At 42.3% G+C, this 19,581-nt stretch overlaps 1 protein-coding gene across 2 annotated transcripts in view; it reads right to left on the bottom strand.

The window, feature by feature from the left end:
• The window catches only part of phkb (phosphorylase kinase, beta), a gene marked incomplete at its 5' end in the record, with an annotated part of 94,515 nt that overhangs the window by 41,970 nt on the left and 32,964 nt on the right, over window positions 1–19,581 (bottom strand). For both annotated transcript variants that reach the window (XM_079217330.1, XM_079217329.1), the window contains 6 exons: window positions 10,256–10,350; window positions 10,732–10,890; window positions 12,523–12,600; window positions 13,329–13,386; window positions 16,907–17,104; window positions 18,599–18,694. In XM_079217330.1, the coding sequence (XP_079073456.1) occupies window positions 10,256–10,350; window positions 10,732–10,890; window positions 12,523–12,600; window positions 13,329–13,386; window positions 16,907–17,104; window positions 18,599–18,694 (684 nt within the window). The remainder of the gene's footprint in view (window positions 1–10,255; window positions 10,351–10,731; window positions 10,891–12,522; window positions 12,601–13,328; window positions 13,387–16,906; window positions 17,105–18,598; window positions 18,695–19,581) is intronic.

Genomic DNA, 19,581 nt, shown 5'->3' with positions numbered 1-19,581 from the left:
AGAGGGAGGGAGACAGATGGAGGGAGGAGGAGGAGGAGGAGGAGGAGGAGGAGGAGGAGGAGGAGGAGGAGGAGGAGGGTGGAATCACCTCAGCAGAGATGAACCGAGTGAAGAATTGGATTGCATGCTGCTGGCCGGTGTAATTGTAAAGGCGCCCTGACTGAGAAAGCGATACATTGCTCCCCGGACTCAGCTCAGAAATATCATCCTCCGCCAGAGAATTCTCACAAGCGAAGCAGCAGAAGAAAAAACAACAACAACAACTAATAAAATCAATTGACATTAAAGGCGTGCGACGGTGTGAGCTACAGGAGCCCCGGCTTGTCGGAGCGGCGTCGTTTGATTTCATCCCCAGAGAGCCGGGAAGGCTGGGGAAGATAGCCTGATTGCTACTGCTATGTGTGACGTTGTGTGTGCATCATGATCTGAGTACCGCAGAGTATATCAATATACATGCAGCCACATATCAAGGTCAAGTTGCACAGGTTATGATTGTCGGTCTGTCTGCGTGTTTGTGCGTTTTTACTTCTGGATAAAGCCAGAACTTTCCATCCCTTTACAAAACATTTCAAGGCCACAAACGCAAGCCGGCAAATGGCAAAACTTGCACTGATGCGTTTATCTGCCAATGTGTGCGTGTGTGTGTGTGTGTGTGTGTGTGTGTGTGTGTGTGTGTGTGTGTGCTATTCTGAATGCGCTCTAATGGACACATGCAGCCTGACCGTGACCCTGGAACAGAAACAGTAGTCTCTGTGCCAGGCTCCACTCAACATGCACTCAGATCTACACACAACCCTACACACGTAATTATAAACTTTGGGAACAGATGGGCATTATTGTTCAAATGGGTTCTCTCTCCTCTCTCTCACACACACACAAAACGGCTCGACAAATAAACAGACTGCACTGTTGTACTGGCTGCCAGAGGAGCAGTTATAAACCGGTGCCGACACTTCCCTTTAGACGTGCAGCACACACACTGAGCGCAAATGTGCAGTCAAATGTGTTTCTAAAGGGTTAAAAACCTGAAAAAGAACACAGATGTTCTCACTCCCAAATGCAAGTATAACACAGCTGGGTCAGTGCAAACGAACACACTGTATCTATCCCATAGGACCGCTGTCCCTGTGTGAAACCAAGTTGACACTTGGGATGGCGGTACCAGTTTCAGGTGCGAAGCTTCCAAAGCAGCCACATTTCCTAAATAGTGAAGAGTCGTTTTGCCAATATTCTTTGTGTTTTACAAGCATGTAAAATGATTTTGCTGTTCGTTGAGACGAAGTAACAGATGTTTTAGGACTGTTCTTTACTACTTTGAATCACTTTTCTACAGCATGCTGTCTTATGTGTGCATTTCCTGACTAGAGTAGGTTCACAGGAGGAAAAACATTTCTTCATCCCACATTCTCCGTCTCCTACAAGAAGGGAACTGAATGAGGGCAAACTTTGAGTGACGGGCACTGAAAAAGGCACTCTAAAGAGAAAGGTATGACGCTGGATTCAGTCACTTTAACACGGCTAGAAGTAATACATTTTCACTTCATTATGTAGAAACACCTGCATTTTGACAAAATGTTCAGCATTTTGTAATAAACAGCTTGATAAACATGCATTTCCCATTTGTAATAAATTACTACTAATTCCAGTGGGCACTTTTTTTAAATGAAAATGCAATAATACATGCATTATGTAAGAGCAAATCAAAATAGTTGTCTTCATCTGTACGTGTTATATTTTTTATTTTATATTCAAGCCAAATAAAACTACCTAAATATTAAATTAGACCTCAATGACCTGAGGTGCTCTTATTATAGTTGACTCTGATCTAGTCGAAATAGCCAAATAAAAGATCAGCTTTGTATCATCTTAGAAATATAGCCAAATGTCAAAAACTCTACCAGGGTTGACTACCGTAATGGTCTTTTGACCATTTATTTTTTACCAATTCTCGAGTGGTAAAAACTGGTTAAATTTAGTACCAAATCAACTGTATCAACATGAGACATAAGTGAGCATGGGGACGGCCATCCTACACTTTATTTCTGAATCATGACTGGAGCAACTTGGCACAATGCTGAGCTGCATTAAGCTGCGTGAGCTAAATAAATCCATCTTTAGGTTCCAAACTTTCAGGTGGTTACAGCTGGTTCAATACACTGGATGTAAACACTTCCTTGCATGGGAAACTGACTGAGCACTGACTTGAGCCTTGTTTGGAAGAAGCAAACAACTCAACTCCCCCATCTATTGAGAAGCCTGGTCGTGTACGCTGTCAGCACGAACCCCTAACAAGCAGCTAATAGAAGCCTCCTCACCTGGCTCCCAACACAAATCCCATCCTCATCTGACGCTCCAAAGCCAAATATTTGAGCTCTGCTCAGGTGTTTTTGTCCCACTTCCCGAGGTTGTGTGTTCTGGCTACTTCGCTTTTGTTTCTGTGCAATACATCAGCTGTATATAGGAGGACTCTGTCCGCCAGAGCTGGCAACGTGTGTGTGTGTGTGTGTGTGTGTGTGTGTGTGTGTGTGTGTGTGTGTGTGTGTCTGCTGAGTGATGTCCATTTCCCTGCAGGTTAAGGTCAGGAGACATCTCTCGAAGGCTTTTACTGTCACAGACCGCTGGGCTCGACATTTCCTGCGTGACACCAGGCCATTTGGCAAACAGCAGGGTTTAGCACACTCAATCTACGTGTGTGCACGTGTGTGTGTGTGTGTGTGTGTGTGTGTGTGTGTGTCTGTGTGTGTGAGAGAGAGAGAGAAGCAAAGGATACAGAAAGGAAGATTTGTGCATGTCGGCGTGAATATGTGTGGTTTTGTTTGTAGGATCTTTCACACACACACACACACACACACACACACACACACACACACACACACACACACACACACACACACACACACACACACACACACTGCCCCATGCTACTCAGTGTGTCTCTTTTCTCTTCATAAAGGGACAGTCTGTAGCTTATTCAATGGTGCTGAAAAATGATGACAATGCCACACAGTCCGTCCATTTACTGACAAAGAACAACAAGCTGTACAGTCCCAACGCACGTCGATCTACACTTACAGCTGCCTAGACATACCACTCAATAAACACATTAACGTTAAAGAAAATGGACCAGAAAACGTCATCCACAGCATGAGGCAGCCATGTCTACTGCACCCTCAGCTGATAATCGAACAATAATCATCCAGATAATAAATTCATACCATCAGCTATAAAAATGTGACATTAAATCTACTTCTAACCAACAATGTGTCATCATTTAGCCTATAGACATCTATATTGGCTTTTTTGTTTATATACATTAAAAAAAGATTTATTTATATATCTGTTAGAATTTCCATGAGACAATCATCTGCTGAAATGGAAATGTGGTGCTTTATATTTCTGGTTAATTTGTGATAAACAAACTGGTGAGCAAATACTTTGTATTTTCAACAATCTGTGCATCAGTCGAAAAATGTGTGAACGTTTGATCAAGCAGTTCAATGTGGTTATCCCGCACTGTGTGAATAACTATTCTGAACTACCAAACGACCACAAAAGGAGATTAGACTGCATGGATATGCAGTAAGGTATAAAGGCAGACTTTTTTTTCGAGATGTAGGAGAGAAAATAAACAAAACTCCAATTCACTATAAAGTGAGAAAAATGGAATGAATGCTCATTGATAAACCTTATTAAAACCTACGATTTCCAACCACTAGAGACCATGAGGTTGACTTATAACAGAGTTTGTTTTAAAGCCCGTGAAAATTGGAGTTCAATTATTTGGTATTTTGGTATAATATTCATGGATTAAAAAGCAACGATCACATTTAAAGAAACGACACTTCTAAACTCAGCTAATCTGCTGCATCAGGACTGTGTGGGTGTGGCCTGATCAGGTTTGATTGACAGTGAGTAACCAGCCGACCACCAAATCATCAAACTCTGATTCAAATGTTTTTTTTAAAATCCTGACTGGATCCTGACAGAATTTGAGTCCCTCCCCTCTGGCAGGAGGCTGAGGTCCATCAGGACCAAGACCTCACGCCACACTAACAGTTTTTTCCCGTCGGCAGTCGGGCTCATCAACAGAGCCCGGGTCCCTGACTGACTCTGTCACCCCCAGGACTATTTTTCTTTCTTCTTTCTTCTTACCGGTCACTCCCCTGCACACTTCATATTTAAACACTCATGCCACTTAAAATACACTTTTTAACTTAAACACACATGTCACTTTAACATACACTTACATTAACATTATCTGTTTGTCTGAGCACTTTGTCTTATACTTAATTTAATACCCATTGCATTGTTGTTGTCGTTGATTGTTGATTGTCTTGTCTAATGTCTCAAGTCTAATGTATGCACCTTCCACCTAGAAAGATTCCTCGTTTGTGTAAACATTCCTGGCAAATAAACGGTTTCTGAATGTTAAATATACAGATGAAATGGGCTCATCCCTTCTCCCTCCTCCCTCCTCTGTATATGTCAGCCTTACTCCCTCGCTGATGTTCTCTTCTTTTCCCTCTCCTTCCATCCCGCCTCTAGGTATGTTTTTTCCCCACAGTGCGCTATCAAAGCAGGGACCTCTCCTGACCCACGCCTTATCTCTGAATGATGACTGGCGTCTGCAGCAGTGTGGCCCACAATGCAACTTTTCCATTAACCTTCGTCTAACAGAGTGCGAGATGTGTGTGAATAAAAGAAGAAATCCGACGGAAGCCGATGGTTCCTTGAGAGTATTACAATGACGGAGTTGAGTGGTGCGTTGCTACATTTTGAAGTGCTATTCTATATGTGCCTCGGTGCTGTATGTGTGATGTAGAATTCACCAATAAACAGAACAGAATTCAAAGAGACAGATGGGGAAAAAGAGGAGGCCGACAGAGAGAACGTGACGCTGCGAGCACGCCTGAATAGCCGATTAGATCAAGGCTATACCATGAAAAGAAAGCGTGTGACATAAGCAGCATAAGCAACTAATTCCCTTTCACAGCCATTCATGACTTCTCCGATCCCCCACTTGCTCTGCCCGCTGCGTATTATTGCATGTTTGTCAGGGGGATGTCACGCCGCGCTCCCCGGGGTGCATTTGATCTGACTCACCATCGCAGCCCTGGGAGCGCGTTGTCTCTCATGCAGAAAAAACCAACACAGTCGACCACTTAATATCAAGGAAAGCTGCCCTTATCTACCGGGTCAAGCTTAAAAAAAAAATCGTTTCTCACTATTATCAGAGCACAGAAGTGCCAGCACCACCGTGGCAATACACTTTTGCGGATTTTTCACCATTTACCATGTGGCTTACATGCATATTTAATTGTATAGCTTCATATTCTATTTAACAGGCTTGCAGTTTACTAGTAGTAAAAGCTTCCTGAACATCAAGCTCAACGACGCATTAAAGTTGCATTAACGTCCCATTCACCAACAAAATCACAATTTCCCACCCTCCAAATGCTTGTTGTTTGAGGGGAAATCACATTCCCTTCCCGCTGAGATGCATACATGATGCAAATCTAATGCACGGTGCCTTACCGATGTACTATATCGTGATATGTGCCATGTTCTCATTCCTATATTTAGACTGCATGTGCACATTATTGAATACATACTTCTCAGGCACGTGCACGGATTTAAAATGTTGCCAGGTCAGCTCCAACGCATCAGAGGCCATTTATCCGCAGGGCGTTGGAGTCACAGGGTTTATGTGGGAATGGGATCTAAACGAGAAACAAAACCCTGAAATAACTGCGAAAAAATTAATACTCTCATATTTTATTAAGGACATAACAGTGGTGATTTGTATTTAGAGAGGGGTGTGTGGGGAGGATTAGGAATTCAGTCACAAACATCTCTCTCTGCACCTTACACTCGGTGCTAAATGTGGCGGTGAAACTGCTGATTGAAATGGGATCCGTTGAAATGGAGTAATATAGATATTTTTGGTGGAAATGACTCAAACGTCATGCATTAAGTATTTGAACAGGTATTTATTGGTTATATGAGGGAGTGCAGCCTCGCCAGCATCCTTTGAAACACATGTCTGCTGAATGACAGCGCTGACGTCAAATTACCCTGAGATGACCTTACACAAGCTTAGACGTGGAACCAGACAGTGCAATGGTTCAGGCTATTCATGGGTTTAATATTGTGGAGCATCTTTTTGTCTCCAGCTGTCGCATGAATTGATGCCAGGACTTTAAGTGGGAGCATAGCATTTTAATGGAATGGAACTATGAATCTGAAGACACATGCTTACTTATACATACAGTACGGAAGAGATAAACTTAAACTTCAGAAACACACAACCCTCCCTCTAATATGCATAAAGACAGAGAGGGTAACAAGCAAAGATGGCATGCACACTCATCGTAACACATATATGTTTTTTTGGGGATTCACAAAAATGGGAAACGAATTACACGCTTGCACAGAGGAAGAAAGGGGAGCGCACAAATCAAGCCCTAACTGCATGTGAAGGCCCAGCATGCCCATGTGCCTTTCCTGCCCGCAGACCAAACACTGGACGTCAATGATGCAAAGGCAACAAGACAGCTGGTATACACGCACGCGCGCACACACACGCACTATACAAAGCTAGTAAGCAAGCAAGCAAAAAAAAAAGAAAAGTGAATACACATCCTCCTCTTTCACCTTTTCGTTTCCTCTTTTCGCTCTCATTTAATTCCTGCCCATCTCAAGCCTCTTTGCCGACACAAGGTGTGAGCCAAGCGTCTAGCTAAGACACAAAAGGTGTGAGTGAAAGAGATAGAGAAGTAAAGATGAGAAGATAAGAAGAAGAAAAACACGAGGAGCCAGGGAGAGATGGTATAAAGCAATGAGAAATAAAAAATAAGTGGGTGGCGTTGGTGAGAGAAGCAGCGGAGGATAGCAGGAAAAAATAATAATATTTGCAATGTGTGTGACCGCTTGACCCTGGAAGGCACTCAGCTTAGCACCAGCCAAATGAATCAATAATAATAATAAATAATCAACCACATCTACGTTTTCCTGGCTGAGGGCAAGATACCGGTACGCTCTGAGACTGAAAGTCTGTTCATTCACTGCATTCACGTCAGCTTTCAGGTGCTACTGCTTGAAAACTCGGTCTGACAGTGGAAGGTGATTTTTCAGATTTTCTAAAATTCTAAAGACAGCCAAGGTAAAACACATTTAAAGAAAAACCTGCACACGGCTCCCTTTGAAATCATCGTAACTGAATGACTTCCATCCCATCAACTCATTTCCTCATCATGTTTTTTTGAAGGGCATGCACAGCACAAATTATTATTTTGTATGTGGATAACACAGACATTCTTGGCTGTAAAAGACACATTGTAATGTCAACAGCAGGCAGCTGTTTTCCCCAAAACTAAAAACCCACCGCACACTTCGTGTTCAACACCAAACAGCAGACGGACTCAGAAAGCGACGATGGACATAGTGGAACATTTAGCAGCCAAAGAGACAGATATTTATATCAGTTAGAGAGCTAAAAGGAGAGAATAATAGAGTAATATTAAACCATGCGGCCAGAAGCATGAATACTAATGCTGCGCCTAACTGCTGTGTGTGAAAACGAGCAAATATTTGCAAATAAGTCCAGTAACTACATAGATGACGATCAGTTTTGTTCACAACTTCTTGCCACAAAAACAAGAAGTCAGTTTGTGCAGGTTTAGGAAAGGCTAGTATTTGATAGTCGTCACTGGCGAAGCCTTGTAAGAGTCTATCAAGTGATCATCATGGCTTAGTTTTGACTGGATATGATGGTGTTGATGATACCAAATAAAAAACTTCAGGGAATTGAAGAAGTTTGTTCCTAACATTAGTATGTCTAGCATCCAGCAGTAAAAGTGAACTGCAGCCATTGAGCCTGTAAAGGCCCGCTGCCGACGACACGCTCGTCTCAGTGCGCCCTGAAGCCCCGCCCCCTCTGCTGCGCAGAGCGTGATTGTTTGTTAATATTGAACTAGTCGCCAACTGTGACACTGCACGTCTTCGGGTTCCCAGTAACACACCCGGCTAGTGTGAAGTAGGTCGGATGGACGGTTCTCCAGATATGCGAAGGACAGACAGACAGACAGACATTCCTTGCTTTATATAGTAGACGTTGGTGTGCAGGAAATCTACTACTCCAGAGCAGCAATGGAGGCACTTAGGACCTGCTGTTTGACGACTCCATATTGAAATGGTGGGAATGAAACCATGACATTTTCTTTACGTCTTTACAAGTCAGCACAGCGAAAGACAAGATGAGAAATGTCTTTACACAGAGGATGAATGTCAAAACCTTGAAGGGAAGAAATCTACTATTCTAGCCACTTACAGAGTTGACCTTCCTGGTTTGAAAGTATGTTAGCATATCCTAGAGATAGTCAAATAATGACATTTATTTGAGACAAATGTTCATCTCTCTTATTCTTTCCCGCCGCAAAGTTTTCCTACTGGCTGACATGCTCTGTTATATCTCTGGCTTGTGTTTCTCTCTGTCTTTGTTCTTTCTGCTGATCTTTCTCCCCACAACCTATTTGATTCAGTCTGGCGTTCATAATACCTCTCTGGACCTCCCGTCTCTTGTGCGCCTTGTTCTAGCACCATTTCATCATCAAAAACTCAATTCAACATACTGGGGCAGAATGAGACCATCCACACTGTCCAGCGAAGAGAATGAGGCCGTTGTTTACGTATCTCTACTCTTCATCTGTGTGATCCTCAGAGCTGCCGGCTGTCTCAGATATGGATTAAACCTCAGACATGATCGCCATTCAGAGAGGCAAACGGACAGGGTTTAATCCCCGTCTGCAGCACTGGCCCTTGGCAAGGTAAAAAAGGATGGTTTCTGCTGTTGAGGGCTTGATGAATTGTCATTGTAAATAAAGGAACAGTGTGCCCCATATAGGGGATCTATGGGCAGGAATGGAATACAATATTAATAAGCATGTTTTCTTTAGTTCAAAAATCCGCTGAACATAAGAATAGTTGTGTTTCCGCTAGCTTAGAATGAGCCATTTATACCTACATACAGGGCATGTCCTGTTCACTGAGCACACTGCTGCACCTTTTAAATGTCCGCATACGCTCATAACACAACACAAGGTGGTGAGCAGGACGGAGTAGTGCCGGGATGAAGGTGGATTTATCGTTGTGCGTTCAGGGGCTACTGCACAGATTGGAAGCCTACGCACAACGCCGCTGCAGCTACGTCACAGCTGACGCGAGCCTCCTCAAATATGTACCTGCACGTTGGGGGTAGTGTGGCTACTGGACTACAGATGAAACATTATTGAAGTATGACTCAGTAATCTCCTTTTGAATAACACACATTGAGCAAAGACATCTCCACTCCTGCGACAAGCTAACCTCAAACACACTTATCCTTTCCAGGGATGAGATGTGTCACCTCGTCCTCCGTCTACCAGCTTAGCTGCAGCTATTCCAGAAGTCATCCCTCCTCACCCTGGTGGATTTTTTTAAATCACATTCACTCAGGTATCACACAGGGTTTAAATGTTAGCTTGCTGCACTGTTGTCCTTTATTGTGGCCTTATTTGAGTTGATCCTGGTAAATTTAGAACAAACAAACAAACATCTGCATCACAGGTGCAGGAATTAAGGAACACCTGGCAGCAGACTGGAATCACGACAGAGAACTAGGGGACACACGCCATCGCTGGAAAAGACCAAGTGTGTTCCGATTGTGAAACAATCTGTGATATTTCTCTTCATGCGTGTGAAGTAAAAAAAAAGAAAGGGAAAAAAAAAGTGAATTTCAATCAGCTGGGATTTTAAAACTCCCAGCTCAGGCTTGTGATTATCAATAACAATTGTGAATGTACAAATTATCATTCATGTTATTAACCCTTATTTAAACTTTTAACAAGTTGTCCTCCGTGGATAGACTGTATACATTACAAAGAACTTTTATTTTTTTCACATGGAGAGTGGGCAGTCCGTTCACTGCCCACTCTCTGCCTCTACAGCATAAAGCACTTAGTGCTACTTGACTTCGAAAATAAAACAACAGCTAGTAGATCTTTTTTTTTTTACGTGTGTATGTCATTATTATTTTAGGCCAAAAGTGCTTAACTGCCCTTATAAGCCACATCAACAAGGATGAGTGCAGCTTAACAACGAGTACTTGAATCCAAAGTTGTCCTGAGAATGAATATGAGTATTCAAGATGACGAGTGGTGAAATAAGTGTTCAACCAGAGCCAAGTGATGACAGTCGATCCCGTCACGTCACACCTCACCTGATTGGAGTATCGCATGCTGACGTTGCGCTGGTCCTGGTGGGGAACGTAGCGGTGGATGGGATCAATGTCTTTAGGGCTGATCAGCTCATCCACTACACAAATCAGCACACATACACACACACACCAAGATAGACACATTAACATGTGTACAAAACACACGCCCACATAGACAGGAGGGCAAGTGTAAAAACATATATATTTCCCGTCATTTACAGTCAAACTGCGTCCTTGGATTCATGTCAGGGAAGAATTAAGCAATATTTAAAATCATTAGATAGTCGTGAATAATTATATACATTTTTTTTCTCTAAATATTTTCTGCCATAACATGGTGTAATAAATCTCATAAAACACAACTTCATATATTAGTTTTGCGTTACAGTATTTCTTGGAGACGGATATTAGAACGAACACAATCAATGTGTGGGATCAGAGCATCACGCCAAAGTACACACACACACACGGAGGCGTACCCAGCAGCTTGGCGATGTTGTAAAGGGCCTGACCACACAGGAAGACCATCCCATCACGGCCAGAGTTGCTAGGGAAACGCTTCTGGCTCCCGTGCTTGTTCTGCTCCGCCTCCACAAAGTCAGCCGGTACGTAGTAGTATTTGGGGATCACAGCATGGCCTGGCATGGGAGAAGAGGACTGTGAGCACTGTGTGTGCGTGTGTGTGTGTGTGTGTGTGTGTGTGTGTGTGTGTGTGTGTGTGTGTGTGTGTGTGTGTGTGTCATTTCTCTAGACACATGTTACATGTGTGTATGAGCGAAAAACAATCTGCACTTCACTACTGTAGTTACGGAAAACCTTCTTAAATAAGACACTTTATATTTCTTTTTATTTTGTCATACATTTTCTACAGAAGACCATTATTGTGAGCTCTGCTCAATAGATGCTTTGATGCCACCAATCTTCTTACGTTTTCCAAAGTTCACTCCACATTTTTACAGGCTATTAAAAACTGCTCAGGTATTCATTATTGACCAGCAAACATAGAAAGGAGAATTCACTGAATTAGCCACTACTATTGTTTAGGCCGTTGTTCTTGGGAGAAACAGAGAAAAGAAATGAAAAAGACAGAGAGTAGAAAGTAGAAAGTACAGCCATTTTACACAAAATACAACTGTGGCTGATGTAATGTAATGTAATTAGTTAGACCAATAATTAGAAGTATTTGGTCATTGGACCCACTATAATTTGGTCTTGATGGTGGCACTAGAAGAAAAGATGAATTACAATTCATCCCATGTAAGGCTGAATAATGAAGTGAAAATTAATGACAGTCTGATTATGACTTCAAGTGTATAATTATACCTCTGAAGGTACAAATAGTAGGTGTAGAAACATGCTAGATGCACCTGTATTGTATATGAGACAACCCTAGCTGCTCTTTGTACTTCATAACAAACAATTCTGCTCTGCAGTTTCTTGAGAGTGTGGGCCAATATGAGTCTAACCAACTCCAAAGAAAACACAAATCAAAGGACAGCACAACTATTGCAAATGAAGCTCATTCACCCCAGTAGAGCGGCTTGTCTCCCAGAGCTGCGCCCCGTATCATTAAAACAATAGGAGGTCCGGCGAACCTGCAGCAGAACACACAATAGCGGCTTCTGACTGCAGCCAATACATTTTGTGGGTTTAGACTTCTTAATGGGGCACACACACAATTGTCTTATCCATTAAAATCCAGCCAATTAGCCACAGGAGTTTAGTTAATCCATACACAACCAGTACAAAGGTGCTGTGGAGATGACCGGAGCAATGCAAGTCAGCTCTGTCTCACATCATTATCCTTTCTGCACTCCAATTATTCCTGTGCTATTATGAACGGACCAATAGGAACTCACAGCTCTTGACATCCCTGTCATTTCACAGTCTCCCCATATGTTAATGGGTGCAGGTGGATATAAAGGCCGTGCTTTACACGTGAGTTCACTTGAATGTGACGCCACTGTGAGCCTCAGTCGCAGTAGGTGGGGTATGAGTATGGATGATGTGATTTTATTTTTAGAGAAAATTCTTCATCGCAAAAGGGAGAGCGAACAGGGGCAGAAGCTCCAAAACTAACCATACAGATATGTCAAATCGGGGAAAGTTGTGTGTGTGTGTGTGTTTGGGCATTCTTAATTTTCCTCCATCCATAGGTCACTGAATTTGTGTGTGTGTGTGTGTGTGTGTGTGTGTGTGTGTGTGTGTGTGTGTGTGTGTGTGTGTGTGTGTGTGTGTGTGTGTGTGTGTCTATATATGAGATTGCTCACCCTCATAAGACTGGAAGATGATGGGTTCAAGGAGATCTTGGTATTCTTTGACCTGAGCACTATTTCCTCTGAACACCCCTGCAACACAAACAAACACAAACACAAACACACACACACACACACACACACACACACACACACACACACACACACACACACACACACATTAATGATACAAATTCAAACTTCATGATGAAACCTCAATCAGAGTCCTGACCTTTTAACTCCAGATAATCCCCAACAGTCCTCCGCTGTTTTGTGCTCAACTATTAAATGCATCACACAAGGTGAATGTAAATTAAATCATGGAGTTAAAAGGTTCTTCATGGCTCTACAGGGTTTAATATGTACTGAGGGTCTTCAGTTTATCGACCCTTCTTGTTGTGAAGTCTTGCTTTTTTAAGTTCTGTTTATTTTGTTTTTGTCTTTTAGCTATTCGTATTAGAAAGATCATTTATGTTTTTTCTTTAGTGGTAGTTAAAAGATAGTCCCATAAAGATGAACAGGCCCTAAATCAGATTATTCCTTTGTCCTACAAACGTAAGTGGAGAATAAACCAACAGGATTGTGATTTAATAATGCTTAAATGCACATCACAGGGAGAAAATATACTTAATTTCTGACCATTCCCTTCGGTTCACATACAGATTTCCCACATCACAAATTTTTTAAAAGCGTTTCTAAGTCCTCTAAAAGCGGGCAAACACCAGAATGATTTCCTGTCACATCCTTCAAGTCTGTCTTCTATCTTCCCAATGATCCACTTGAGGCATCATAACAGTCACTATGGATAGAACAAGGCTTACCGTCAATCATCATGTAGATGAAAAATATGGGAAACTCGCACTCGATCCCATCAAAAAGCTGGAGAGAGACGGAGAGAGAGAGAGGAAATTATTGCTTTTCCATTCCAGAAAAGGAGGAGAGAGGCACAGGGACTGCTTTAAAGTAGTGGATGGCTGAACTTTAGTAGTGCTGAGTATGGAACAGAAGGGCACAGGGAAAATATATAGAATATGTGACATTGTGAATGATAACTCACAGAACACACAGAGCAATAACATCACTTCCATGGTCATTTTTTGTCATTCAAAGTCGTGCTGTTTGTTTTGAGGTGCTCATTTGAAGGTCTGAGCTGTCAGATAGTTTACAGACTGTGACAAACACACAAAGAAACCCGAGAGAAGAGTTGGATCTGGAAGTTCATAGGTAACAGGTGGTATTAGTCGAAACTGGTCCTTGTGTAACATAAATCATTTAAAAAGTGAGAATGTTGATACTGCTTCAATGCACAGAGAAAGACACTAGTAGTACAATACCAGTGCAGTAACAATCTCCCCATAATATTACAGTTAAATAAATACAGTGATATTTCCTTGTGAGCTTTTTGGGAAGATAAATAAACACCTAAGACGCGGAGAAGTGCCTTCAAGTGACTTCATGCAATCTGCAATCTTACCGCTAGATGCCGCCAAATTCTGCACATTTAACGCCGCGTGGTTAATGTGAAACGGTCGCAGTTATATATAGGCAACAAAACTAGGATAACGGCTGTAGTTAAGGTTAGACAACGAAACTTGGGTCAAAATACTGACATGAACTAAGTACAATATGAGTGTAAACAGCGGAAGCATACAATAAGTATGGAGAACTACAAATGTCAATACTCGCCCGTCTTTGTCTCTCATCTTTTTTAAATATCTCTACACTGATGGAGGATTAAAGAGATAGCATCCTTTTGCAATAAGGAATGGCGGTCACAGACAAATAAACGTGGGAGCTGCATCCACTGTCACCAAGCAGATACTACGTGGAGGCCAAGAACGTGCTTCTTTAAATGTTTAATGTCTGCACCCGGTGCTTATGCAGGAATGCGTGGCTTCAAATTGTGCATTCCAGCAGAGATGAGAGGCAATTAGAAGCTATCAGGGGCTGAAAGAGGGATGACGGAGAGCAAAATGGAAAAGAAAAAAAAGAAAGTTGTAAAGAGATACAGAGGCAGAGAAGGCTTTATTTCAAGGGAAGAGTGGAAGCCAAGGCAGTCACACGGTGAGGCCTGTGCTTTTTGGCCCGTTGAGGCTGTAAACAAGCAGGGATCCCCGGTGTTTTGTGCTTGAGCAGCTCGACTGATTGGTAAAACTGTCTATCACACAGGCTGCTGCTCTCTGTCAATGGTAAACAGACAGGGGGCACAGACGTCTTGCCCTGCTGTGAATTCTCTCTTAAACACTTCACTCCATGTCTTCTGCGGGGAGACCTGGTCTACCTGTGACAGAGAGTGCTCACACTGTGTCAGGCGCTCGCTCGCCATTTAATTACTCTGTGTGTTTATGCTCATCATTCGACGGAGGTCACATGTTGCTTTTTTTTAATTTGTATTTGTACTATGCTTCTAATGTTGTTACACCTCGGAAACTGAGAACGACCTGACCAAGTTTCCTCTTATATAACTTCATTATTAATACTTGCACTATTTGCTGATGTGGCAGCAAATAAATTACTGCGAATGGCAGCAGGAGTCTATGCTATGAAATTGAATTGCCGTTGTCTTCCACAATAAATGTGCCTGTCTGCTGGAAGAAGTGAAGGCAGGAACGAGCCTGAAGCTACCAAGGCATTAAATACTGTTTGCTAATTCTTACCTCTAGAAACCTCTCGTTATAAAATTAAACTTGCATTCTTTCCAACAGCCAGCAGGGGGGCTTCTCCTCCAAAGAAGTCTGATTGCGTAGGAGTCTATGAGAAAATGACTCTACTTCTCTCTTGATTTATTGCCTGACTGGTTTTAAGTCTTCTTCAATACATCATGATGTTAATTTAGTAAATTATGGTCCCATTCAGATTCAAAAAGAAGATGTATCTTTAGAACCTTGTGATTGAAAGGTCACTACTACGCAATTGTCTGTGTTTTCCTTTGACAACTTTAACCCTTTCACAGTGTGTTTTCAGGTCATGAAGGTTAACACGGGGTGAGAGGTGGATTTGCAAATGGTAATTTTGAGGTTGAACTATAATTTCAAAGAAAGCTAATTTCTAAGTATTCTAAATGGAGAGTTGGTGCCTCACCAGTGCACACCGGGGCTTATCAAACAAGCAATTCCACTGTCTGTGTCTTTTTTTGTTCTGTTTTTAGCATCAATGAAAAAGGGATATTGTTTAAAACATTTTTTAGAGCGACATAGCAGCTGTGACAGCCACGCGCAGAAATCTGGTCTGTCCTGCAGAAGTGCAGTGCATTAAATAACAGGTCACTGCTGAACTGTATTTTATGTGTAAAGCTACTTGAAAAACAAATACATCTTTCAAGCAATGTCCTTTGTAAATTATTCATCAGTATTTTCTTTGTCAAGGAAACATGCTACCTTACCAACATGTCACACAAGAGCACAAGAGCAAGGGCTTTAGTGTCAAGTACCCACCACTCGGTAGAAATGATGAGAGGTCAAACATCTTCTCGACCAAATAGAAACTCTCCCCAACCACCCCTCCGAGCTCATTAAATCTGACGGAGGTTCGTTCCGCAGCTAGTGCAGTGATTTGTTTAGCATTAGGAGTCCCGCTTCTGATTCACTCATTGTACACTCGCTGGCTTCTTAAGTGAATGCGCTGCCATTTCAATGAGATCACAGTGGATTCAGAAAAGGACAATGAACTCACTGCCATTCACACACACACACACACACACACACACACACACACACACACACACACACACACACACACACACACACACACACACACAAATACCTTTACAGGCTTAAACACTTCAACAACATTTCATATGTCACACTCAAGCACTTTCAAGTTGAACTTTTTCAACTTATGCATTGCCAACCAATAGCACTCCTTTTCCTCCGCATTAACAAGTGCCTGAAATAACCTTGAGGTGCATTTTAAAACATTATATTGTTCTTTAACTCTTTATCAGGTTGGTAAACCTTGGTATCTTAGTATGCATGCAGTGTTTGAAGTCTCCATGAACCAAAGTCCAGCTTTTGTCACAGTGGACCACAATATTTCAAGCATCTATCTGTAAAGTTGGTGGTGGAGAAGCTCATTCTCTGCAATTGAGTGGGGTTCCCCAGGGATTTATCCTGGATCCTTTACTGTTTTGTATCTACCAATCTCTTTGAGACATATTATCCACAGATGTAATATTTATTTCAACTGTCAGCTAGAACTTGGGCGAATGAGGAACATTTTTGTGTTTGTCTGATATGATAAAATGGTCTGGCCGGCCTATTGTCGAAAATTAAGATTGCTGATTATGATTGCTTGGAATAATTTGCTAGGAAATGAAGAAAAGAAAAGTTAACTCTGTGAAATATAGCATATATAGAAAGAAAAATAATGATATCCTTTTAGGTTTCCCACCAGCACCCACCTTCATCTCAGCCGGTTTGTAGAAGCGGCGATCCTTGTCTTCGTTCGCGGTGCGGTAGCCGTCACGGAGGAAACGTTTGAAGCCGTATTTCCCTCGCAGCTTGCGTACAATCTTGTCCAGTGTCTGACTGTAGAGGGCATCGTCATCTACGGCAAAAGCTGGATAGCTGATGGTTGGAAGCAAGGCTGCATCTGTGTTCTGCCCGGGAGAGAAGGTTGAACACAAACACCTCATATTAAATACTGTTCCACAGTGTTTTTATTGATTTAGATTTACAGTGAGTTACTAAAAGACAAACGGTTTTATTATAAACTGATATGGCCATAACTAAACTTCACTTGTACTCACCGGAGTCATAATGTTTATTTAAAACAAATGTTTGTGTTCTAAAAGGTCATACACCAGAAGCTGTATATGCCTTTTATTGAGAGAATTCTCCTAGTTATGAACAAAACTCTACAGCAGCCTTCGTTTCTATCAAGGACTGTTTGGACTAGAACAATTGTTAGGGATGCATATTGTTATTAAGCGTGACAAACCATGATGACTAGGTATCTAATTCTCTCATTTTATTTGTTGTTTGGTTTACTCTATTAAGCAGTAAAAATGAAAGCTATTAGGACCGAGCCTCGCATGCAAACATCTATGAATATTTACGGTTTATTAATAGACGGCGGAGCATCCATAAATAAAAGCCTTGCTTTCTATATTCTGTGTGAACTCAACCGGCTCTGAGACTAGATTTCAGTGCAAAATGTAGTCCACTGTTTGATGCTTCGGTTATGTTTTGCATTGTAATCTTTTTTAACTTCTCCTTATCTCTCTGATTTCTTGTAACAACTCCAATTTATACGTCACGTGCTCGGCGCCGCAGCTGAAATGGGATATCAGCTTGCAGAACACATTCAGTGCAGGTGTTGAATTTAATATTGAATTCCAATTTTTTGCCATAGTGTCCGCAATACTCATATGAAATTTATAATTTGGTTCGCTTGACATTATCCTGTCGGTCTCTCGCTCCCTGCAGCACTCCATCCTTCCAACTCTTTAACGGTAATCTCATGCAGCTTTCATACCACTCACGTCGTCTAATTACACTCATTTCATCGCACGCTTACTGCGAGCCATTCTGCCCGACATGTTCAGCACACACAGGGAGAGATGTGATCGCGTGAGTGTCTGCAAGCGGCGGAGTGTGGAGAAGGGAATGGCTTCGCACTTGCTTTTTCTCTACGTACCACTTGTTTTATTTCTCGCCCCCCTCCTTGCTTTTTCAACTTTACCTCCCTCCAGCTCTGCAGCCACCTCTCTCTTTCCCAATTTCTTACAAAGGTTGAACCATCAACATCACAGTCACAGTCAGCGTAATGGCTACACCATGAGGGGGATGTTGAATTACAGACAACCACTCGCATACCGACGAGAGTATGTATTTAGTTTTGATGTGGACAATTATACTTTTACATTATTGCCGCGTGTGTGGTAGGCATCTATTTCAGTCTTTGAATGGTAGAGATTATACACACAGCTGCTGCACTGAGTCAAAAGAAAGAAGCGACAGGTGGCAACAATACGTGCAACTGCGCGGGTCAACGAACTACTTCTGAGCCACTAAATGCATTTACACAGTATCCTGTGCTTCATTTGTAGGTTTTCAGTCGTTTGGTTTAGTTGTTGCACGGACGAACTCACATGTGAGCGAGACTCTCGGGGCAGTAAGGAGCACAGGGTTTGCCTGTTCCTGTTGTGGGCGTCCAGATCCACAAATATCACCGACCACGAACATCCCTGCAGAGCAAAACACATCGGAACAGAGCATCACGGTCACAGATGAACTGTTCACCATAACAGGTACACCAACAGCACACGTAAAAATGCAGAAAGATGGATAACAAGAGTCCTCCATCATTTACCCCCCACCCAAAAAAAGACTGAAATGATTTAAGGCCCCCTCAATCAAACCTCCGCACATGAAAGCACACTTGTTTGCTGTATAACCAGGTGGATATATTTGGGTTGGACATGTTTTTGAAGAACAGTGTGTGAGTGCTTGAACAACAGTGAGTCGAGCGTCGCCCTATCACTTCAAAAGTCCCCACGTACAAAACAGAAGTGCTGCTACTCTAATGCAGTCTGTCCATCCAGTGCACTTAAACACCTCTGGGCGAGAGAGGAGGGGCAGTTTTTATGTTTTTACTTCGTAAGGGAAGTGATCAAACCATTCTGGCTCGAAAAAAGCCGGTGGAGTTCACTCCATCCATCCACCAGCAGCGCTTACATAAAACCAACTGAGCCACTCCTGCAACCTGCTAAGCAGTTTCTAATGCAAGTCAAATGCATTATGGATGAATATTGCCAGAGTCTACTTTTCTTTCCTCTAAAAAAACAGATCCAGCCAGGGCTTTTAGTCAAATCAGCAAGCTTTCCTGTCGCAATTTGCATAGTGCAGTGGATTGCTGGCCACCGATGGAGGCAGCCGTGTGACGAGTTCAGTGAAATGGCCCTCTCAGGGAAACCTTCTCTGGCGTTATAGCAGCGAGGAGAAGAAAAGCAAGCATGTAAGATGAGTGTTTTGGCCTTGGATGAGTGCTGTTTTGACAGGAGTGTCCTTTGGCGTGCTAACATGGTATTTTAATTTTTTTAACTCATCAGACCAAACTATATTTTTAAATGCA

Source organism: Taurulus bubalis (genome assembly GCF_910589615.1).
Source record: "Taurulus bubalis genome assembly, chromosome: 4".
In the NCBI taxonomy this organism is placed as follows: domain Eukaryota; kingdom Metazoa; phylum Chordata; class Actinopteri; order Perciformes; family Cottidae; genus Taurulus; species Taurulus bubalis.
The sequence above is the reverse complement of the archived record's forward strand: the minus strand, read 5'-3'. Positions and strand labels throughout refer to the sequence as shown.